General features: G+C 38.1%; 1 protein-coding gene across 1 annotated transcript; it reads right to left on the reverse strand.

Annotated features, from left to right (window-relative positions):
- Positions 1-88: 88 nt before the first annotated feature.
- LOC128049668 (UDP-glucuronosyltransferase 2B4-like) lies at positions 89-14319 on the reverse strand. The gene is made up of 6 exons (XM_052641975.1): positions 13561-14319; positions 12667-12815; positions 6217-6348; positions 4027-4114; positions 2945-3164; positions 89-368 (listed from the first exon to the last, which is right to left on the reverse strand). Exons 1-6 carry the CDS (start codon positions 14285-14287, stop codon positions 89-91), a joined length of 1596 nt encoding a protein of 531 aa, XP_052497935.1. The 5' UTR covers positions 14288-14319.
- Positions 14320-23939: the final 9620 nt, after the last annotated feature.

Raw genomic sequence — 23939 nt, forward strand, 5'->3', positions numbered from 1 at the left:
GAGTAGAACTTTATCATAATTCATCCTACTTTAATAAATATGAGGAGTTCTACTTATGTGGCAAACGTGCTAGACATCTCAGAAACAGCTAGTCTCTTTTCCCCTTCTTTCCTATGCTAGCAAACTTCCGGCAACAAAATAGACAACACTTTGTAATGACAAATACAACAGTTGCCACACAGGCCAGCAGAAACCCAATCACATCCAGAGAGTGGTACTGGAACCAGGTGAGGTTGTGGGCGGCTGGCCGCAGGTGCTTGGCTCCTTTGTGCCGCATGACAAATTCAATCCAGAAGATTGCTCGGTCCAAGGGTTTCATAGGCTGATCATGTTGAATGGCTGATAACCTCATGACATTCTCTTTGTAGCTGAAGGAAAATCAGTGATTAATTTATAGAATGAGCTATAATAGACAAATAAATGAAATTTTCTTGCAAATGGTAGCAAAAAGTGCAACACAGAGTGGAAGAAAAGTAGCTACTTTTCCTCCAAGGTGATTACTGAGATCTTAGCTTATGGGCTGTGCTGTGCTTAATCAGTCAATCGTGTCCGACTCTTTGCCACACCATGGATTGTAGCCAGCTTGGCTACTCTGTCCATGGCGATACTCCAGGTAGGAATATTGGAGTGGGTTGTCATGCCCTCCTCCAGGGGATCTTCCCAACCCAGTGATTGAACCCAGATCTCCTGCATTGCAGGCAGATTCTTTACTATTCGAGCTACCAAAGAAGCCTGAGAATATTGGATTATCCTATCTCTTTGCCAGGATCTTCCTGACCCAGGAATTGAACCAGGGACATTCTTAGAATCTAGTATACTCTCAGAAAATGTTTTCTCATATTGTTCCGGTTCTTGTTCTTTTAGAACAAGATTCTCTTAGAATGTGGAGAAGACTCAAAATTTCACTTTCAGGCATTGCAGTTACAATGCCTGAACTCTGTTTCTACTGTTAAAATGATGATGGACTGTGTGTGTGTTTGTGTTCAGTTGTGTCTGACTCTTTACAACCCCATAGATGGTAGCCTGCCAGGCTCATCTGTCCATGGAATTCTCCAGGCAAGAGTACTAGAGTTGGTAGCCATTCTCTTCAGGGGATCTTCCTGACCTGGAGATGATGGCTAACAGACAAGAAAGTAGAGAGAATAATGAGATATGGTTCATGAACTCTAAATCACAAAGTGCTATAACATGGCACTGTAGCGATAACAATGGAGTTAACTTTTTTCCCTTTTCTGTCAAAGCATAGGGGGAACACTTGGTGTTTGCAAAGATTGCAGTAATCAGGATACATTTTTGTGATACAATAGGAATCAGTTCAGTCACTCAGTGATGTCCGACTCTTTGTTACTCCATGGACTGCAGCATGCCAGGCTTCCCTGTCCATCACTAACTCTCAGAGCTTGCTCAGACTCATGTCCATTGAGTTGGTGATACCATCTAACCATCTCATGAATAGACTACAATAAAGAAGTTACTTAATATGTGTAAAGTAACACTATGCTACTAAATAAAATATGTAGCTTATCATGAACATTAAGTATATAGCAGCTAAGAAATCAGCTTCATTTTTGACACCAACTTTACATTATTAAAATTAAAAAAATATAAAGATACTAAAGAGATGTACATTTACATAGAATCAGCAAATGAAAGATCTATTACTTAAGAAAAAAAAGAAAATGTGCTTTTTGCACTACTCATTTAGGACAATAGCTGTGCTAAAATTAAATTTAAATAACACTGCTATAAAAACACAAATACACACTGTGCTACTATTACTGACATTCTCAAAATGTTTCATTGCAAAGTCATTATGAAATAATAGGGGGAAACATATATATATATATCATATTTATGATATTAATATAATTGTGTAACTGAAATTCACATATATCCTGAAGTGATTTGGAAATCAAATATTTCTCGTTTTTGAAAATTTGGCTTTTAAACAGTAATATCCCATCATATCTCTTCCAAATAAGACAAAATCAATCACAACCTGAAGAACTCAGGATATATCTACATTTATAAGCAATATCTGTATAGTTGAAATTAAGTTAGAAAGTTCTAGTTAGCAAAGTATTATTAAAAACTTGCAGATATAGAGAACAATTTTGGTTACCAGATTGGAGGAATAGAAATATATGCATGGGGTGTAGGAAGCTAAACTACTGGGAATAATATAAGCTCAAGGTTGTGTTGTACAACACTGTGAACATAACCAATATTTGGTAATAATTTTGAATGGAAAATAGGTTTTAAAAACTGTGTAAAAGTTTTTTGAAAAGGAATATCCCAACATACCCTTCCAAATCAACTGCATTTAGATTTATAATTCTTCTAAATTAGACAAAATTTATCACAATCAGAAAACCTAAGAATAAACTTGTATTTATAAATATTAAATAGTTGAAAATGAGTAATTAGAAAGTTCTAGGTGTTTACCATTTATCAGTGATGGAGTCAAAATATTAGCATAGAAAACTTGGAAAACATTAAATATAATGGGAATTTAAGACTGATTATGTCAAAGTGGTTTACTGAAAATAAAGTATCTTTGTAGAGTTTAAAACATTTGAGGAGTTCACAGGCTGAAAGAAAGTAAAGTGAGCAGATGAATATTCATATTAATATGATGCATGTTTCCCTACTTACCTTTGTTCTCAATGCTTCTTAATCCTTCTATTACCATTTCAGTGATTCTTCCCATTCTAATGATTAAGTCTTTCAGAATTTCTCTACCGTCTTTAAACTACTGACAAACTTTCCCCATAAAACCATGAAAAAATATTGAGACACTCACAATAGGTTATTGTTGATTGTTTTCAAAGCATTGAATAAATCTTACTCTTCATTATACTTATGTGAAGGCTCATTTCTGCCTCCTTGGCCTTCAGATGAGAACTTCTCTAGAAAGAATGTCAGGTAAAAAACATATACTCACAAAGGATTATTAATGACTTCTTTCAATGCATTGAGCAAATCTTCTGTTGACATTGTTTCCAAGTCCAGTCTGATAGCTGCTCCCTTAGCAGTCATATGAACAATGTTATGAGGTTGATCAGCAAACAAAGGAAGGCCCACCATAGGGATTCCGTGGTAGATGGCTTCATAAATGCCATTGCTTCCACCATGAGTTATAAAGGCTTTGGTTTTTGGATGACCTAGGATTGAGCGAATTTCAATAAAATGATTAATTATAACTTTTAGAATAAAATGAGAAATGGGCTTTATAAGGCACTGAAAGAAGCAGTGTTTTTTTAGATAACAGATTACTACACATGTGAGAGTGCTTTTAAATTGCTTTCAGAACTCGGAGAAGAAACTGCTATGTCTGCTGAAAGGGTAAATAAAGACTTTGTGAAAGAAGTGCTGAGTCACTTGAACGTCACAGATGAATCCATGATTGGCAAGTGAACAACTTGAAAGAACATTCCGGGTAAAAGAAACCACACATGCAAAAAAAAGAGGAGGGCATGCCAGAAATTATTCTCTTAAAGATATAGTGGAGTCATTTAGTCTGACAGGAATGGTATCAGGGGAAAATAAGGGTAGTGGTAGTAGCACTGGAACCAGAGGAAGGAAAAGCAACCTTTTGTCATGAAGTGTGTTATTGTATCATACAAATGATTGCAGATTTTTTTTTTAACAGAAAATGGAGAGTCTCCTTTAATAAAAAGGGGACTCATTTTTAGTAGCATTTAGCATACCCCTACAGAGGGGAAAAAAGAGGTATAAGGAAAGAATTCAGAGACAGAACAACAATCAAGGGAGTTATTGAAAAGATCATGGTGAGTAGAAATTAGAGCCAAAATAAAGATTCTGGCCATAAGGGGTGTGACTGTGTAGAATAAAAGGCCAATTGTTATACAATCTCCTTTTTTCCCCTCGCATAGGAAATAAAAATAAAATAATACATTTTTCAAGTGTTTCAATAATTTTCTATACATTTGTTTCCTTTTGAAGTGCTATCACTTTGCTCAGCTGTTACCCATGTTTTCAATATTTTTTTCTACCAAGTCTTACCAAGAAGGTCGTTCTGGGGCATCCACTTATACAGCCGAGTATTGGGTCCTAAGGTGTCTGGTTTCTTGCCATCGTATCTCCATAGAACCTGTTAGGGTAAGGGTAATATCTTATTCTATGAGTTGAACTTCAACGTTACAATTCTAAAGTGATCAAAATATATCTAGTTACATGTCTTCCATATGACATGTAAGAAATGAGGGCATATTAAGTAATATTAGCTGTTAATACATTGATGGGCTTCCCAGGTGATGCTGCTTGTAAAGAACCCACCTGCCAATGCAGGAGACATAAGTGATGTGGGTTCAGTCCCTAAGTTGGGAAGATGCCCTAGAGTAGCGCACGGCAACCCATTCCAGTAATTTTGCCTGGAGAATTCCGTGGACAGAGGGGCCAAGTGGGATATGGTCCATAGGGTTGCAAAGAACTGGATACGACTGAAGTGAATTAGCACCCATGCACAATACCCTGACATGAACAGGAATACCTACATTTGATATACACATGATGGCATAGACAACTGAAGTGTCAGTGCCAACATGAAAACTTAAATAATTTCTAGGTGGTCTTATTTCAAGAACAAAAAGACAGTGACAGATTACAAGTAACCTAAACACTTATATACCTTCTTTTTATACTAGCTGTCATCTTCAAATTTAATATTCACTGATTTCTTTTTGACCATTATAGAAGAGAGTTTAGTTATATCAACTTGTTAGTATAACAAGCTATTTTATTAGAATTTCACACATTTTGGTTACAAAGAGGAAAATGGCATGCCTCAGCCACTTAGAAATAAATACCTTTGCTTATTCATAATTTATTAATAATAAGTTAATTAGTGCTTCTTAGGAAGTATAGCTTCATTTAAATTATAAACTGTTAAGCACTTTCAAAAGCAATGACAACTGGAATTTTTTGACATGAATCCAAAGTATTATCTCTATTACTAGACTTGGATGTTTTACCTTTAGAAAAGAAGAGCCAGTTGGAAATTTGAAACGGACAACAGGACTATTGAAAAAGTTCCAAAATAGTGGCATCAAAGTTTATTCAACTGATCCTGAATACTTCAACAATGAAGCACAAAGCATTGACAGAATTGATTAGTGTGGTCTCTAGATCCAGTACAAAAATAAGGAACAATTTTAGAATTCCAAGCAATTCTTATAAACTGGATTCTAATTTATTAGTGTTTAACTTCTATTTGCTCTGTGAATGGATGTAAATTAATTTTAGTTTCTCAGCAAAAATATAGCATAAATTATTAGGAGAGGCCTATCAATCGCAAACTAAAAAAGTTGTTAACAAATATCCGAAGACCGCAGGGGTATTTTATATATCAGAAAAAAAGTTACTGCTCCATTTTATGAAGAATAAGGCAGCTGAATCTTCTCCATGCCAGTCTCCCTTATGCTTGACTGCTTCTTATAGTCCCTTCTCCCTCTTCACTCAGGAGGAAGAATGTGACAGGTTAGAAGCACAGTTCATTAAGGACCAGACTTTACAGAGTTCACCTTAAGGGCAAGGACCCTATCTTCACTCTTTCACATTGATCTCCCTGCTTCAGATTTTAGCAGGGCCTAGTCAAGCAGGGAGGCAGATATTTCTCTTCTCTAAATCAGTTGGGGGATGGCAGTTTGAGGAATCTTGTCCATCCTTTCTCTGAGTAGCATTCTGAAAAACACACTGATAGTTCTGTTCCAAAACTTATGGGATACAAAAAAGACCAGGATTACATGCTAAATGTACACTGCAAGAAGCACAACAGACTTCTCTCAGTATTGCTTGACATTATTGTGTGACTATATTTTCTATTAAAATTTAACCCCAGGGAACATTTGTATGTGTACTGTACCTCAGATATCATTCAAGGAAATGGAACAAGTGACAAAGCAGAATTTGGTGGTTTCTTTTCTGGCCCCACAATACCATTATAATACCAAAATTCATATTGTATCTCTTTAATATCATTCTTTCTTTTATTACAATGTTAATCTAAATCTATTATGGATGAAAGACACTCCTTGTAATTCTACAACACCTACTATGTATATTTTGGTTTATATAAATGAGAGACAAATTGGAGTTATATAGTTTACCTTTCTGTTAGAAAATGTCTAAAATCAGAACTTTCGTAGAGTTTAACAGACATTAAATAGTTGCTCACTGTTAAGTTACTGTGTGTACCTTTTGTGGAATCTGGGCAAGGGCTGATGCAATCACATTGGCTCTTTCTTCTGACATGTTACTGACCATTGACCCCAACGAAAACACCACAATACCATGTTCTCCAGAGCTCTGCACAAATTCTTCCATTTCCTGTGAAAAAAAAATAATTTGTTCCATCATAAAAGAGAAGGAGCACAGCAAACATTATTGAAGGGATTGCTGCTGCTGCTGCTAAGTCGCTTCAGTCGTGTCCGACTCTGTGCGACCCTGTAGACGGCAGACCACCAGGCTCCCCATCCCTGGGATTCTCCAGGCAAGAACACTGGAGTGGGTTGCCATTTCCTTCTCCAATGCGTGAAAGTGAAAAGTGAAAGTGAAGTCGCTCAGTCATATCTGACTCTTCGCTACCCCATGGACTGCAGCCTACCAGGCTCCTCCATCCATGGGATTTTCCAGGCAAGAGTACTGGAGTGGGGTGCCATTGCCTTCTCAGGAAGGGATTGCTACCAGCAACTAAAGAGAGAAAATCAAATAAAGTCTGTAGTAGAGGTTTTTTAAAAAAAATATGTGGCAAGATACACATGACATAAAATTTACTTTGTTAATCATTCTTAAATGTATAGTATAGCAACATTAAGTATATTCCCACTGTGTAACCAATCTCCAGAACTTTTTCATCTGGCAAAATTGGAATTCTATGCTCATTAAGAAACTCCACATTCCTCATTCTCTAGCCTCTGGCAAGCTTCATTCTATCCTGTTTCTACAAATGTGATTAGTCTGGATACTTCTTATAAGTTGAAATGTAGAGTATTTATCTTTTTCTGATTGACTTATTTCACTTAGCAAAAGGTTCCTTCATGTTGTGACATTTGTTAGAATTTCCTTTTAAATGTGAGTAATATTCCATCACTGGTGTATATGACATTTTGTTTATTGATTCCTTAGTTGGTGGACACTTGGGTTGCTTTAGCCTCTTGACTCTTGTGAGTTGAGCTTTTATGCACATGTAGAGATATCTTATTGGGGTAATAATTTCAATTCTTTTGTATATGTACCCAAAGAAGAGACGTTGCTGAGCCATAGGTGTTGATATATATTATTCTTACCACATACTATATAGTTTATAGAGTGACTTCCTTCCTCCTCATGTTCCTTAAATACGTTAACTTCACATCTTGGATGTTGGTTAGTTGTGCTAATAAATATTCAGCACTAAGAAAAAATATTTTAAAAATTTTGAAAAACTCCATACTATTTTCCATAATGGCTGTTTTTTTTTTTAACATAAATCATCCCTGAAGTCCTTGAGAAACAAATGGGTGATATGAGGTCCATTTCTTCTATTATGTTGAGTTCAGTTCAGTTGCTCGGTTGTACTTGACTCTTTGTGACCCCATGGACTACAGCACGCCAGACTTCCCAGTCCATCACCAACTCTGGGAGTTTACTCAAACTCATGCCCAATGAGTCAGTGATGCCATCCAACCATCTTATCCTCTGTCATCCCCTTCTCCTCCTGCCTTCAATCTTGCCCAGCATCAGGGTCTTTTCAAATAAGTCAGTTCTTCTCATCAGGTGGCCAAAGTTTCAGCTTGAGCATCAGTCCTTCCAATGAATATTCAAGACTGATTTCCTTTAGGATGGATTGGTTGGATCTCCTTGCAGTCCAAGGGACTCTCAAGAGTCTTCTCCAATACCACAGTTCAAAAGCATCAATTCTTTGGTGCTCAGCTTTCTTTATAGTCCAACTCTCACATCCACACATGACTACTGGAAAAACTATAGCTTTGACTTGATAGACCATTGTTGGCAAAGTACTGTCTCTGCTTTTTAATATGCTTTCTAGGTTGGTCATAACTTTCCTTCCAAGGAGTAAGCATCTTTTCATTTCATGGCTGCAATCACCATCTGCAGTGATTTTGGAGCCCCAAAAAGTAAAGTCTGTCACTGTTTCCATTGTTTCCCTATCTATTTGCCATGAAGTGATAGGAAAAGATGCCATGATCTTAGTTTTCTGAATGTTGAGCTTTAAGCCAACTTTTTCACTCTCTTTTTTCACTTCATCAAGAGGCTCTTTAGTTCTTCACTTTCTGCCATAAGGGTGGTGTCATTTGCATATCTGAGGTTATTGATATTTCTCCCAGCAATCTTGACTTGTGCTTCATCCAACCCGGCGTTTCTCATGATGTACTCTGCATATAAGTTAAATAGGCAGGGTAACAATATACAGCCTTGATGTACTCCTTTCCTTATTTGGAACCAGTCTGTTGTTCCATGTCCAGTTCTAATTGTTACATCCTGAGCTGCATATAGGTTTCTCAAGAGGCAGGTCAGGTGGTCTGGTATTCCCATGTCTTGAAGAATTTTCTGCAGTTTGTTGTGATCCACACAGTCAAAGGCTTTGGCATAGTCAATGAAGCAGAAGTATTATGTATATTTTTGCAAATATATTTGTTTATAAGCAGGAAATGAGATAGGGCCAATACACATTGGTGGCAAGGAGACACTGTTAAACACTATTATACTGAGATTTTTCATCTATTATGTTATTAATTACTAACATAGATTCTTAGAAGGAAGTTGTACTGCAGGATTAAACTGACCTTAAATTCTTTATTATTATAGATCTACTAAATCAGTTATTTATTCCAGACATACTTTTTTGATAATTATTTTAGATTAGTCATTAATATTTCATTTCTCTATTAGCACTATGAAAAACTTATAGTTTGAATCACTTATGTCCATCATTCACTCAGCTCTATAATCCTTATCTTAAAATTTGTCATAATTTCCCAAGCTGTCTAAATTATTAATCTCTGACATTGAGCAGTCTGGTATTATTGTTGGGGAGTTCTATGAGATAGTCCTATAAGTCCTGTGTATAACCCAGAGATATATTTGTGTAGTTACTTATTTGACTGACCATATTGCTGAATTTGTTTACATGTGGCAACCTTCATCCTGAACTATATTGTATAACTGATGTCACAGTAGGATGTACAATGTCAGCTGTGGTGAAGGAACTTCAGAGTCCCCTACATTAGTGCCCCCAGCGAGCACTAATGGGGCACTAATGGGGGCATTAGTGCCCCCAGGGCTTTCTGCAGCAGAGATCTGGTCACCTTTTTAGTAGTTCACTTCAAACTATATAAAACTCCATGTGAATCTGTATTTGCTTGTATTGCTTCTGAATTATTTTGTCTTGTGGTCCTTTATCCTTTCTAATTTAAAAAGTGTACACTCTATACCAGAATAATTACACATTGCTTAATGATCCTGTTTAATAAATGTAGAGGAGCAAAATTTTCCTGACCAGTAGTAGCATTTAAAGTTACTTGTCTTCTTTGCATTGCCATGTTGGCTTGCTAACCAAATATGCTCCATCTATGCTGTGAAAGATACATTGATTTGGTATTATTTTAATATATCCTATCTATACAAATTAATCACTGATGTGGACTGATTCATTTTATACTCTGATATGTTTGTGAAAATAATATAAGCTCATTGCAAGAAAATATGCAAAAGTATGAACATTTATATAATAGGAAATAAGATTTACTAAAATGCTCCATTCAGAGATATCTTTATTTTCAAATTTATATATTTTTAGAAAAGGGTGAAATATATTTGATATATCCTTATTTTGTTTCTGATTTTAGAGAAAAAGTTTTCAAATTTTTACTGTTGAATATAATGTTATTATATTGTTAAAATGTTCACACTACCAAAAGTATCATACCTTCCAATTTCAAATTATACTAAAGCTGCAACATTTCAAATGATAATGTACTGGCCCCAAAATAGACACGTAGATCAATGGAACCTCATACAGGGTTTAGAATTAAAACCCTGAATATATGGCCAACCAATTCAGCAAGGGAGACAAGAACACCCCCTGTGGAAAGAATAGTCACTTCTTTCTTTTTGGAGAAAATTGGATAAGTATATAGACAAGAAATGAAATGAGACCCCTGCCTTACACCCCTCACAAAAATAACTCCAAATGACTTAAAATAATTCCAAAGACTTAAACATAAGACTATATATCATAACATCCCTAAAGGAAAATGTAAGGATGGAACTCTTTGGCATCTGTCTTAAAAATGATTATTTTTTTTTTGATAGGACATAAAAGCCACAACAAAAGAAAAAATCCACAAGTGGTACTATATTATACTTAAAGCATCTGCACAGTAGAAGAAACAATCAACAGCATGAAACTGCAACCTACAGAATGGAAAAAAAGAAAGTTTTAACCACATATTGAATGAGGGATTAATGTCTAGAATACATATAGAACTCATACAACAAAATTCAATTAAAGAATGGGCAGAAGAACAAAATAGACATTTTCTAAAGAAGGCTTCCAAATCACCACCAGGCATATGAAAAGATACTCAATATCACTAATCATCAGGGAAACGTATTTCAAAATCACAATATTACCTCACTTCTGTTAGAAAGTTGGTTTAGCTCTTATAGAACACAAAGAGAGGTTTCCTAATCTCGAAACTTGTAATTCCAGCTTATATTTTTTAACCTTAGAGAAAACTGTGATCTTATTATATCTGTTATTTTCCAACTAAATATTATGTATAATTTAATGTGGCTAAATATTCCTTATAAATACATGCATTTATATTGTAGAAGAAGAATGTTCAGTTTAGCCAAAGCACAGATGAAGAGCCTCAAAGCTCACAGAAAAACTTTAGCATTTCATCTTACATATCTGATTGCCAAAATCTTAAAAATTCCTAACATTAAAAAAGTTTACATGAAGTATGTTAAATTAAATTTTATTTAAAGTGAATTTTATTAAATTTATTAAATTATTTTCATTAATTTTTATGTAAACTTTCATTATTTACCATTAAAACACTCCATGGGATATCTAATCTCTAGCAGTTTGCTGAATACTATAATCTTGATGATTAAGAAAATCAGTTTCAATTAGGAATTAGATCAAGGTGGCTGGCATACATTAGGTTATTGATACTATATTATAATAACAAAATTAAAAAAATGACAGCAGTTAATATATCTTTTGGACCATGAGTATATGCCAGTGACATTTTGGATGTTTCACATGTACTTACAAATTTTTTCTCTCAACAATATAAGGTTGGTACTATTATAAGATACAGTGTGGTTGTATCTCTATGAACACTGTAGTCTAGTTTTCACTCATTGTTGCCTACATCTAGCAACAACCTGCAAAGTGGTCTTTTCTCCCACAATTTACTCTTTACATCTAACCCAGTGACTACATGTTACTTGTTGTCTTGTTTGTTTGTTTGTTTAAGCAATAGTATAACATAGTGCTTAGTCGCTCAGTCATGTCCAACTCTTTGTGGTCCCATGGACTGTAGCCCACCAGGCTCCTCTGTCCATGGGGATTCTCCAGGCAAGAATACTGGAGTGGGTTGCCATGCCCTCCTGCAGGGGATCTTCCCAACCCAGGGACTGAACCCAGGTCTCCCACATTGCAGGTGGATTCTTTACTGTCTGAGCCAGTAGGGAAGTGCAAGAATAGTGAAGTGGATAACCTATCCCTTCTCCAGGGGATCTTCCCCACCCAGGAATCCATTGCAGGTGGATTCTTTACCAGCTAAGCTACCAGGAAATCCTGTTTAAACAATATTTTACTGCTTTCTTTCTTAATCCTTTCAATGTTTTCCCAATGCCCCTACTAGATGTTTTAAGTCACTATCCGTTTCCACCTGACTTCACCAGCATCATCTATTTGTTTACTTGGGCTTTTCCTGTTTACACTAAGCTTGGACTTCTTGGCAACTACCATTACTACTCTACATGCTTTTCTTATTTATCTTCTTCTACCCCTGCCCCATCCCTTCTGTTTATTCTTGAGCATTCTTCTGATTTCACCTTAATTATCAGTGAATCAGAGATACCGTCTGTGATTCATGCTAGATAATTATTAGCATTCTGTTCTTTCCTTTTTATAACACTTTTGCACAATTTTTATGATTTGCTTGTATTCTGTCTTTCCACGTGGAGTGTCAGGTAGCAAAAACTGTGTCTACACCATTAGTGTATGTCAGTACTCCTAGAATATGTAACATATATAATTATCCTATAACATTACAATTATAATATAATTATAATAATGTAGCTAGTATTATATTACTTATAAAATGTAATATAACTATAAATATTTTTTAGTGGATATCTGATTATGCTTCATTATGTGTTGAATAATGAAGCTGTTATTTAACTGACATATTCTTAAAGTGTCCCACATATTCTAGCTTATTCTGGAATGACAATGAAATTCAGATACTTTGTTCATATAGACATATATCCATATCTAACTAGAGATCACTTTATCCAGCTTCCCACATCGGACTCACTGTAATCAAACATTTTAAATAAAGAATACAGCATGATTCCTATTGAAAACACAAAGTTAACAAAGAAGAACAAAGAGGAGTAGGTGACCTTAGGCAGGGGTTTGGCAGGTTTGCAGTGGAGGCCTCCTACAAATTCAACATTTGGTAGCCGTGGGCGAGGAAATGAAAAATCCCAATAGTTTCGAATAAGCCACATTTCAGCTTTCCCCATCAACTCTGATAATGTAGTGGACCTTCCTGAAAGTGAAATAAAAAACAAAAACCACAAATTTTGGATCAAATGAGAATATTGCCGTGTGCATATATTTTAGGTTATTTTTGTAAAGGAGCTTGGGATAATGTGGTCAAAAATGTTAGAATGTATCTGTTCTTCGATAAATATAAATATAACATAGTATAATATGTGTGTAATTCTTAGTGTACATGTCTTCATTTATTAAGACATTTTATGAGACTTCTAGTGATTTTTTAAATTAAAAAAAAGGTTTTGTGAGTTAGATATATATTCACTTGCGGAAGTCCTATGTGCTTCAATTTGTGGTATGTGACTTCCTAGTATCTGAAACTAATAATGGGTTCTACCTTACCTTATAATTTAAGTATTTTCATAATATTTATAAGACTGATGGGTCATTTTATATTTTTATTTCACTCTTTCACTTATTTGAGACTAATTTCTGTGAAATTATATTTATACAAACTCACCTGCCAAGGCATAAGGAAAGATAGGATTTAACGCTACCAAGTAAGAACATGAATTACTTAGTTGTTGTGTGTTGTTTGGTCTCCAAGCCATGTCAGACTCTTTTGTAACCCAATGGACTGTAGCCTCATCTCTCCATGGAATTTTCCAGGAAAGAATACCGGAATGGGTTGCCATTTCCTTTTCAAGGGGACCTTCTCAACCCAGGGATCGATCCCACATCTCCTACATTTGCAGGCAGATTCTTTACCATTCAGCCATTAGGGAAGCCTGACTTACCTAGTACTTCACTGTAAAACCGATTCCACTTCTCATCGAACAGCTGAAACCAGTAGTCAAAATAAAGTACATATATCATATTTTTGACCCTCTCTATGAATGTCATGTGATCACTTAATTCAGACATCATAACAGGTACATAGGATGGTGGAAATGAAAGTTTTCCACTCCTCTTTTCAACTGAATAGCCAGGTGAGAAGTAGAGGCTGTATACTAAAGGCACTTTAAGTATCTCAGCCAGCAGCTCTCCACAGGGTCCAACAGCATCTGCAAGAACGACATCAAACTTCGATTCCTGTAGTTTTTTCATAAGTTTCTTGTTTGAAACAGCTTCTTTACATATCTTCACACCAATATCAGAAAATTCATCAAATAGACTTTGTATTGTTGAAAGATGGGTCCAAAGGGATTCTTTCACCACAAGCATCCATGTCTCAATCAAAATCTTGGCAACAGCCTGAAAATCATCTTTAGTAAAAGATACAGGGAAAGTCTCAAATTTCATAGCCAATGGTTTGTTGGGATCAATAAGACTGGAAGCTGAAGATTCCAGTACAGTCACTTCATGACCCCTCGTCACAAGTTCATCCAGAATTGTCTTCATATTCATCCAGTGACTAAATTCCACTGGCCACACCAGCACCTTTCCACAACTCCCAGAGGTAAAATAGCAAGTGAGCTGTAACAGCTGCAGAAGCAAGAGCCATTTCATAGACATCTTGTTCATATGCAGTAGTTTAAACAACTACTATATCCTTTTGCTATTGCTCAGGCTTATATCCGGAAGAAATCATTCAGAAGTTAAATTATAACTCCTTTGCCTCAAGTAGGTAAATTGCATAATAGCCAGCAGATGTGGAAATTAGATGAAAGGGCAAAGTGTAGACTAGTTCTAGATTATACATTGTGTTTATATTGATTTGTCAAAGTTGTCACCCAGCTAAAAGTCAATGACCTTGTACACACAAATCAATTATATAATGTAAGAAAAAAGATTTCTGCTGCTGCTGCTTCTAAGTCACTTCAGTCATGTCTGACTCTGTGCGACCCCACAGACGGCAGCCCACCAGGCTCCGCCATACCTGGGATTTTCCAGGCAAGAACCCTGGAATGGGTTGCCATTTCCTTCTCTAAAGCATGAAAGTGAAAAGTGAAAGTGAAGTCACTCAGTCATGTCCGATTCTTTGCGACCCCATGGACTGCAGCCTATCAGGCTCCTCCATCCATGGGATCTTCCAGGCAAGAGTAGTAGGAGTGGGGTACCATTTCCTTCTCCGAAGAAAAAAGACTAGTGTAAAGCAATAGCAAATGAGAGGTTCTTGTGTCTTCAATCACTTTGACACAGAATGACAGAAAGGTGACATCAACAAGATGGAACATTAGGAGGTCCCATCACTTGCATCCCTCACAAAAACAAGAAAAACAACAAACAACTATAAGCCAATATAAATTACTTTTGAAAATTTCTGGACTACAATGGAGAAGCAGCAGAAACCCTGTAGGATGCAAACTCTGAAGATTACTGCGTAGAAAAGCGTGGGAAAGATTTTACCCCCACCATCCCTTCCTGTAGCTCAGAGGAGCTTGGCACTGGCAGAGATCCCCTAAGAGGAATTTCAGCTCATGAGGAAAAATAATGCAAGGGAACTCCAGTAACCTCCTCATCATGACCTTTGCAGCCTTGCTCCTGAGCACGTCCACAGTGTGCACCTACACTGATTCAACTGACAGAGCTGCCCAGGGTCCCTGCTGCTGTGTCTTTCTTGAGGCTAGAAATGTCACTGTGGTGAGACCTGATCTTGGGGTCAAAAAGTTTCCCCATCTCTCCTGTACCCCACTTTCCCTGATCGATGTGTCACAGTGCCTTACTATCTGTGCAACTAGAGTTTCTGATCTGCGCCCTGCTGCCAGGTTCTAAGTCAGTGAATTGTCCTTAATAACTGTGGCCATGCTGCTGTTTATTTGGGTCTCACCATGTTATTCCTAATTTTGGTTTTGACTGGCCATTACCTAGGCTGAGCTGCTGCTGTTCCACACACCGTTCCTGGGTCCTGAGTCATGACTTTAGCCTATCATTGCTGGGGCAACAGTGCAGATACTCTGTGCCTCACCATGGGTCCTAGTCAGAGCTCTGATCCACAATTACTGTGTTCACACCACTGTTTCTCTGTACCTCACCCTTGGGTCCCAACATGTGGCTCTGATAGGTCATTACTAGGAACATAACTGCTGATATTCTCTGACTTCACCTCTGGGCAAAAGTGGAACTTTCACTCATTATCCCCAAGCTGTGTATCTCAGGTACAGCACCTGACCCCTGGGCCTAAGCCATTGCACAACCTTGTCATCTCCGGGCCCAAACCACTGCTGCCTTCCCCCTACCTCCCAAATATATTATTAAATAACTATGTCATATGTCTAGAAATGCAACTATATACATTTTACTTGTTTGCTTTTTATATTTGTTAAGAGAAGAAAGGAGAAGACATATGCATTTATTTATCTTAGAGTTGCTTATCTTTACCAGTGCCCTTTGGTCTATCATCATGATTAGAATTGTAGTCTAGATTTACTTTCCCCAGTCAGAGGCCTTCCTTCAAGTTTCTCTATAAGGCAGACTTCCTGGAAATAAACTCTTTTTGGGCTGATAGGGAGGATAAGACTGTCTATATTTCGCCTTCATCTTAAAATAATGATTTATGTATTTTTGATTGTGCTAGATCTTTGTTGCTGCATGCACTTTCTCTAGTTTCAGCAGTGGGGGCTATTCTCTCATTTCAGTGGCTTCTCCTGTTACTGAGCACAGACTCAACGGCATCAGGGGTTCAGTAGTTGTGGCATGTGGGCTCAGTGGCTGGGGCTCCTGGGCTTTAGAGCACAGGCTCACTACTTTTGGTGCATGGACCTAGTTGTGGTGCGTTGCTCTGTGCCATGTGGGATTCTCCCAGATCAGTGATCAAATCCATGTCTTTTGCATTGGCAGATGGATTCTTTTCCACTGAGCCACCAGGGAACCCCATGCCCTCATTTTTGAAAGAGTTTTTCTTGATACAGAATTTTTGGCTTATAGGTTTGTCTTTTAGCACTTTCAATATATCATCTCACTGCCAGAGAACATTCCTTGTGTCTAATGAGGAATAAGCAATATCTTGACATTCGCTTGTAAGGATGAATTATTTTTCTTTTAATGCTTCAAGACTTTCTGTTTTTAGTTTTCAATATTTCATTAGTATCTGTGTATGGCTCTCCAATATTTATCCTACTTGGAATTAATTGGACAATTGGATTGCACAGATTAATATTTTACATCATGATTGGGATGTTTTCAGGCATTATTTTTTGAATCTTTTACTCTGCACCTTTTTCTTCTCGCACTCCATTTTTGTGTATGTTAGTGTGCTTTATTATGTCTACAGCCATGCCACCCTGAATACACCCTATCTCGTCTGATCACAGAAGCTAAGCAGGTTAGTACATAGGGCTTCCCTGGTGGCTCAGATGGTAAAGAACCTGCTTGCAATGCAGGAGACCTGGGTTAGATCCCTGAGGGCATGGCAACCCACTCCAATATTCTTGCATGGAGAATCCCCATGTTCAGAGGAGCCTGGAGGGCTACAGTCCTGCCCATGGGGTCACAAAGGGTCAAATACAACTGAGTGACTAGGCACACACAGCACATGCACCATTCTCTAAGTTTCTGTTCACTTTTCTTTATTCTTTTCTTCCCTTTTCTTTGGATTATGTTAACTTATTGATCTATCTTCAAATTCACTTGCTTTTTCATCAGCTTCTTCAAATCTACTGTTAACTCCAGCTTGTGAATTTTTCATTATAGATATAGTAATTTTCAGCTCCAAAATTTCCATTTGCTGTTTTTGTAAAGTATGATTTCTATCTCTTATTTATAGACTCTATTAGATGGAACCTTGTTATTATACTTTTGTTCTACAAGAATAGTTTCCTGAAAGTAGGTTGTATGCTCATAAGAATTTATCCACCTTACTAAGTTCTCCAGTTTGTAGGAATATTTTTTACATTCTTATATTCACAGTAGTCTCCTATGGTCTTTTGTATTTTTAATTTTAGTTTCTAATTTTATTAATTTCAGTGTTTTGTCTTTTCGATAGTTTCCTTTGATTCACTGAGCCCATAGGCAATAGCTATTTTGAAGTGTTTTACTGTTAGAGCCAATCATTTATCCTCTCACAGGAAGATTCTATTGTCTCTTCTCCCCTCCCTTCCCCCTCCCCCCACCCCCCAGTAGGTCACATACTTTATTTCTTTATATGTTTTGTGAAATTATTGTTTAACTGTTACATTTAGACAATGGAGTGTAGCAACACCAATTCCATGTATTGTTACTCTTATATATTTAGTAACTACATGGACTATTTAATGAAGTCTTTGTGCAGCCTCCGGCATATTCACATTCCCTCGCTGGTAGCTTTCATCAATTGTTGACTGACTTACTATATATATATATATATATATATATATATATATATATATATACCATTCTTAAAGTCTTTATTGAATTTGTTAAAGTATTGTTTCTGTTTTTTGGCTATGAGGCATGTGGGATCTTAGCTCCAACACCAGGGATCAAACCCACACCTCCTGCATTGGAAGGTGGAGTCAACCAATGGACCACCAAAGAAGTCCCTATAGTTTTTGATAATAAGGTAAGGAGCAGCGGCTGCTCTTTGCTGGAGCAGCCATGAAGAGATACCCCACGTCCAAGGTAAGAGAAACCCAAGTAAGAAGGTAAGTGCTGCAAGAGGGCATCAGAGGGCAGACCCACTGAAACCATAATCACAGAAAACTAGTCAATCTAATCACACTAGGACCACAGCCTTGTCTAACTCAATGAAACTAAGCCATGCCCGTGGGGTCACCCAAGATGGGCAGGTCATGGTGGAAAGGTCTGACAGAATGTGGTCCACTGGAGAAGGGAATGGCAAACCACTTCAGTATTCTTGCCTTGAGAACCCCATGAACAGTATGAAAAGCAAAAATAATAGGATACTGAAAGAGGAACTCCCCAGGTCATTAGGTGCCCAATATGCTACTGGAGATCAGTGGAGAAATAACTCCACAAAGAATGAAGAGATGGAGCCAAAGCAAAAACAATACCCAGCTGTGGATGTGACTGTTGATAGAAGCAAGGTCCGAGGCTGTAAAGAGTAATATTGCATAGGAACCTGGAATGTCAGGTCCATGAATCAAGGCAAATTGGAAGTGGTCAAACAGGAGATGGCAAGAGTGAATGTTGACACTCTACGAATCAGCGAACTAAATGAACTTGAATGTGTGAATTTAACTCAGATGACCATTATATCTACTACTGTGGGCAGGAACCCATTAGAAGAAATGGAGTACCCATCATGGTCAACAAAAGAATCCGAAATGTAGTACTTGGATGCAATCTTGAAAACCACAGATGATCTCTGTTTGTTTCCAAGGCAAACCATTCAATATCACAGTAACCCAAGTCTATGCCCCAACCAGTAACACTGAAGAAGCTGAAGTTGAACTGTTCTATGAAGACCTACAAGACCTTCTAGAACTAATACCCAAAAAAAGATGTCCTTTTCATTATAGGGGACTGGAATGCAAAAGAGGGAAGTCAAGAAACACCTGGAGTAACAGGCAAATTTGGCCTTGGAATACGGAATGAACCAGGGCAAAGACTAAGAGAGTTTTGCCAAGAAAATATACTGGTCATAGCAAACACTCTCTTCCAACAACACAAGAGAAGACTCTACACATGGACATCACCAGATGCTCAACACTGAAATCAGCTTGATTATATTCTTTGCAGCCAAAGATGGAGAAGCTCTATAAAGTCAGCAAAAATAAGACCGGGAGCTGACTGTGGCTCAGATCATGAGTTCCTTATTGCCAAATTCAGACTTAAATTGAAGAAAGTAGGAAAAACCACTAAGCCATTCAGGTATGACCTAAATCAAATCCCTCATGATTATACAAAGGAAGTGAGAAATAGATTTAAGGGACTAGATCTGATAGATAGAGTGCCTGATGAACTATGGAATGAGGTTCATGACATTGTACAGGAGACAGGGATCAAGACCATCCCCATGGAAAAGAATGCAAAAAAGCAAAATGGCTGTCTGAGGAGGCCTTACAAATAGCTGTGAAAAGAAGAGAAGTGAAAAGCAAAGGAGAAAAGGAAAGATATGAGCATCTGAATGCAGAGTTCCAAAGAATAGCAAGAAGAGAAAATAAAGCCTTCCTCAGCTATCAATGCAAAGATATAGAAGAAAACAACAGAATGGGAAAGACTAGAGAATTCTTCAAGAAAATTAGAGATACCAAGGGAACATTTCATGCAAAGATGGGCTCGATAAAGGACAGAAATGGTATGGACCTAAGAGAAGCAGAAGATATTAAGAAGAAGTGGCAAGAATACAGAGAAGAACTGTACAAAAAAGATCTCCATAACTAAGATAATCAAGACGGTGTGATCACTCACCTAGAGCCAGACATTTGGGAATGTTAAGTCAAGTGGGCCTTAGAAAGCATCACTATGAACAAAGCTAGTGGTTCAGTTCAGTTCAGTCACTCAGTCGTGTCCGACTCTTTGCGACCCCATGAATCGCAGCACGCCAGGCCTCCCTGTCCATCACCAACTCCCGAATTTCACTCAGACTCATGTCCATCAAGTCAGTGATGTTATCCAGCCATCTCATCCTGGGTCGTCCCCTTCTCCTCCTGCCCCCAATCTCTCCCAGGATCAGAGTCTTTTCCAATGAGTCAATGCTTCGCATGAGGTGGCCAAAGTACTGGAGTTTCATCTTTAGCATCATTCCTTCCAAAGAAATCCCAGGGCTGATCTCCTTCAGAATGGACTGGTTGGATCTCCTTGCAGTCCAAGGAACTTTCAAGAGTCTTCTCCAACACCACTGTTCAAAAGCATCAATTCTTCGGCGCTCACCCTTCTTCACAGTCCAGCTCTCACATCCATACATGACCACAGGGAAAACCATAGCCTCGATTAGATGGACCTTAGTCTGCAAAGTAATGTCTCTGCTTTTGAATATACTATCTAGGTTGGTCATAACTTTTCTTCCAAGGAATAAGTGCCTCTTAATTTCATGGCTGCAGTTACCATCTGCAGTGATTTTGGAGCCCACAAAAATAAAGTCTGACACTGTTTCTACTGTTTCCCCATCTATTTGCCATGAAGTAATGGGACCAGATGCCATGATCTTTGTTTTCTGAATGTTGAGCTTTAAGCCAACTTTCTCACTCTCCTCTTTCACTTTCATCAAGACGCTTTTTAGCTCCTCTTCACTTTCTGCCATAAGGGTGGTGTCATCTGCATATCTGAGGTTATTGATATTTCTCCCGGCAATCTTGATTCCAGCTTGTGTTTCTTCCAGTCAGAGTTTCTCATGGTGTACTCTGCATATAAGTTAAATAAGCAGGATGGCAATATACAGCCTTGACGGACTCCTTTTCCTGTTTGGAACCAGTCTGTTGTTCCATGTCCACTTCTAACTGTTGCTTCCTGACCTGCATACAGATTTCTCAAGAGACAGGTTAGGTGGTCTGGTATTCCCTTCTCTTTCAGAATTTTCCACAGTTTATTGTGATCCACACAGTCAAAGGCTTTGGCATAGTCAATAAAGCAGAAATAGATGTTTTTCTGGAACTCTCTTGCTTTTTCCATGATCCAGTGTATGTTGGCAATTTGATCTCTGGTTCCTCTGACTTTTCTGAAACCAGCTTGAATATCAGGGAGTTCATGGTTCATGTACTGCTGACGTCTGGCTTGGAGAATTTTGACCATTACTTCGCTAGCATGTGAGATGAGCACAATTGTGCCGTAGTTTGAGCATTCTTTGGCTTTGCCTTCCTTTGGGATTGGAATGAAAACTCACCTTTTCCAGTCCTGTGGCCACTGCTGAGTTTTCCAAACTTGCTGGCATATTGAGTGCAGCACTTTCACAGCATCATATTTCAGGATTTGAAAGAGCTCAACTAGCTGTGAAAAGAAGAGAGGCGAAAAGTGAAGGAGAAAAGGAAAGATATAAGCATCTGAATTCAGAGTTCCAAAGAATAGCAAGAAGAGATAAGAAAGCCTTCTTCAGCAATCAATGCAAAGAAATAGAGGAAAACAACAGAATGGGAAAGACTAGAGATCTCTTCAAGAAAATTAGAGATACCAAGGGAACATTTCATGCAAAGATGGACTCAATAAAGGACAGAAATGGTCTGGACTTAACAGAAGCAGAAGATATTAAGAAGAGGTGGCAAGAATACGTGGAAGAACTGTCCAAAAAAGATCTTCACGACCCAGAGAATCATGATGATGTGATCACTAATCTAGAGCCAGACATCTTGGAATGTGAAGTCAAGTGGGCCTTAGAAAGCATCACTATGAACAAAGCTAGTGGAGGTGATGGAATTCTAGTTGAGCTCTTTCAAATCCTGAAAGATGATGCTGTGAAAGTGCTGCACTCAATATGCCAGCAAGCTAGTGGAGGTGATGGAATTCCAGTTGAGCTGTTTCAAATCCTGAAAGATGATGCTGTGAAAGTGCTGCACTCAATATGCCAGCAAATTTGGAAAACTCAGCAGTGGCCACAGGACTGGAAAAGGTCAGTTTCCATTCCAATCCCAAAGGAAGGCAATGCCAAAGAATGCTCAAACTACTGCACAATTGTGCTCATCTCACTTGCTAGTAAAGTAATCGTCAAAATTCTCCAAGCCAGGCTTCAGCAAGACATGAACCGTGACCTTCCAGAGGTTCAAGCTGGTTTTAGAAAAGGCAGAGGAACCAGAGATCAAATTGCCAACATACGCTGGATCATGGAAAAGGAAGAGAGTTCCAGAAAAACATCTATTTCTGCTTTATTGACTATGCCAAAGCCTTTGACTGTGTGGATCACAGTAAACTGTGGAAAATTCTGAAAGAGATGGGAATACCAGACCACCTGACCTGTCTCTTGAGAAACCTATATGCAGGTCAGGAAGCAACAGTTAGAAGTGGACATGGAACAACAGACTGGTTCCAAACAGGAAAAGGAGTCCGTCAAGGCTGTATATTGTCACCCTGCTTATTTAACGTATATGCAGAGTACATCATGAGAAACGCTGGGCTGGAGGAAGCACAAGCTGAGATCAAGATTGCCAGGAGAAATATCAATAACCTCAGATATGCAGATGACACCACCTTTGTGGCAGAAAGTGAAGAGGAACAAAAAGCCTCTTGATGAAAGTGAAAGTGGAGAGTGAGAAAGTTGGCTTAAAGCTCAACATTCAGAAAACAAAGGTCATGGCATCTGGTCCCATCACTTGATGGGAAATAGATGGGGAAACAGTGGAAAAAGTGTCAGCCTTTATATTTTTGGGGCTCCAAAATCACTGCAGATGGTGATTGCAGCCATGAAATTGAAAGATGTTTACTCATTGGAAGAAAAGTTATGACCAACCTAGACAGCGTATTCAAAATCAGAGACATTACTTTGCAGACTAAGGTCCATCTAGTCAAGGCTATGGGTTTTTCCAGTGGTCATGTATGGATGTGAGAGTTGGACTGTGAAGAAGGCTGAGTGCTGAAGAATTGATGCTTTTGAACAGTGGTGTTGGAGAAGACTCTTGAAAGTTCCTTGGACTGCAAGGAGATCCAACCAGTCCATTCTGAAGGAGATCAGCCCTGGGATTTCTTTGGAAGGAATGATGCTAAAGATGAAACTCCAGTACTTTGGCCACCTCATGCGAAGCATTGACTCACTGGAGAAGTCTCTGATCCTGGGAGGGATTGAGGGCAGGAGGAGAAGGGGACGACAGAGGATGAGATGGCTGAATGGCATCATTTACTCGATGGACATGAGTCTGAGTGAAATTCGGGAGTTGGTGATGGACAGGGAGGCTCGGCGTGCTGCGATTCACGGGGTTGCAAAGAGTCGGACATGACTGAGACTGAACTGAACTGACCTAGGAATATTAATTTTTCCAGAATCTGATCCCCCTAAGTTCATTCTCTTTTTCAAGGATAGTTTTGAAGTCAATGTTTGAGATATGTTCTGACCTCAGGAAGGCTCTTTCTAGCTGTGTCTTTCTCTGGTTTTCTCTGATAAACTTGCTTGCAAATGGTTTAGCTTGAATCTGTCATGAAGTCATAAGCTTCCTCTTAACTGCTTTTCAACAAAATCTTTCATAGTTTGAGGGAACTATTAGGCTTGACCTTCCCATGTGAAATGAAGTGAAAGTATAGTTTCTCAGCTGTGTCCAACTGTTTGAAACACCATGGACTGTAGCCCACCAGGCTCCTCTCTCCACAGAATTCTCCAGGGAAGAATACTGGAGTGTGTTGCCAGTTCTTTCTGCAGCGGATATTCTCACCCCAGGGA

This window comes from Budorcas taxicolor, chromosome 6 (assembly GCF_023091745.1).
Source record: "Budorcas taxicolor isolate Tak-1 chromosome 6, Takin1.1, whole genome shotgun sequence".
Taxonomy (NCBI): domain Eukaryota; kingdom Metazoa; phylum Chordata; class Mammalia; order Artiodactyla; family Bovidae; genus Budorcas; species Budorcas taxicolor.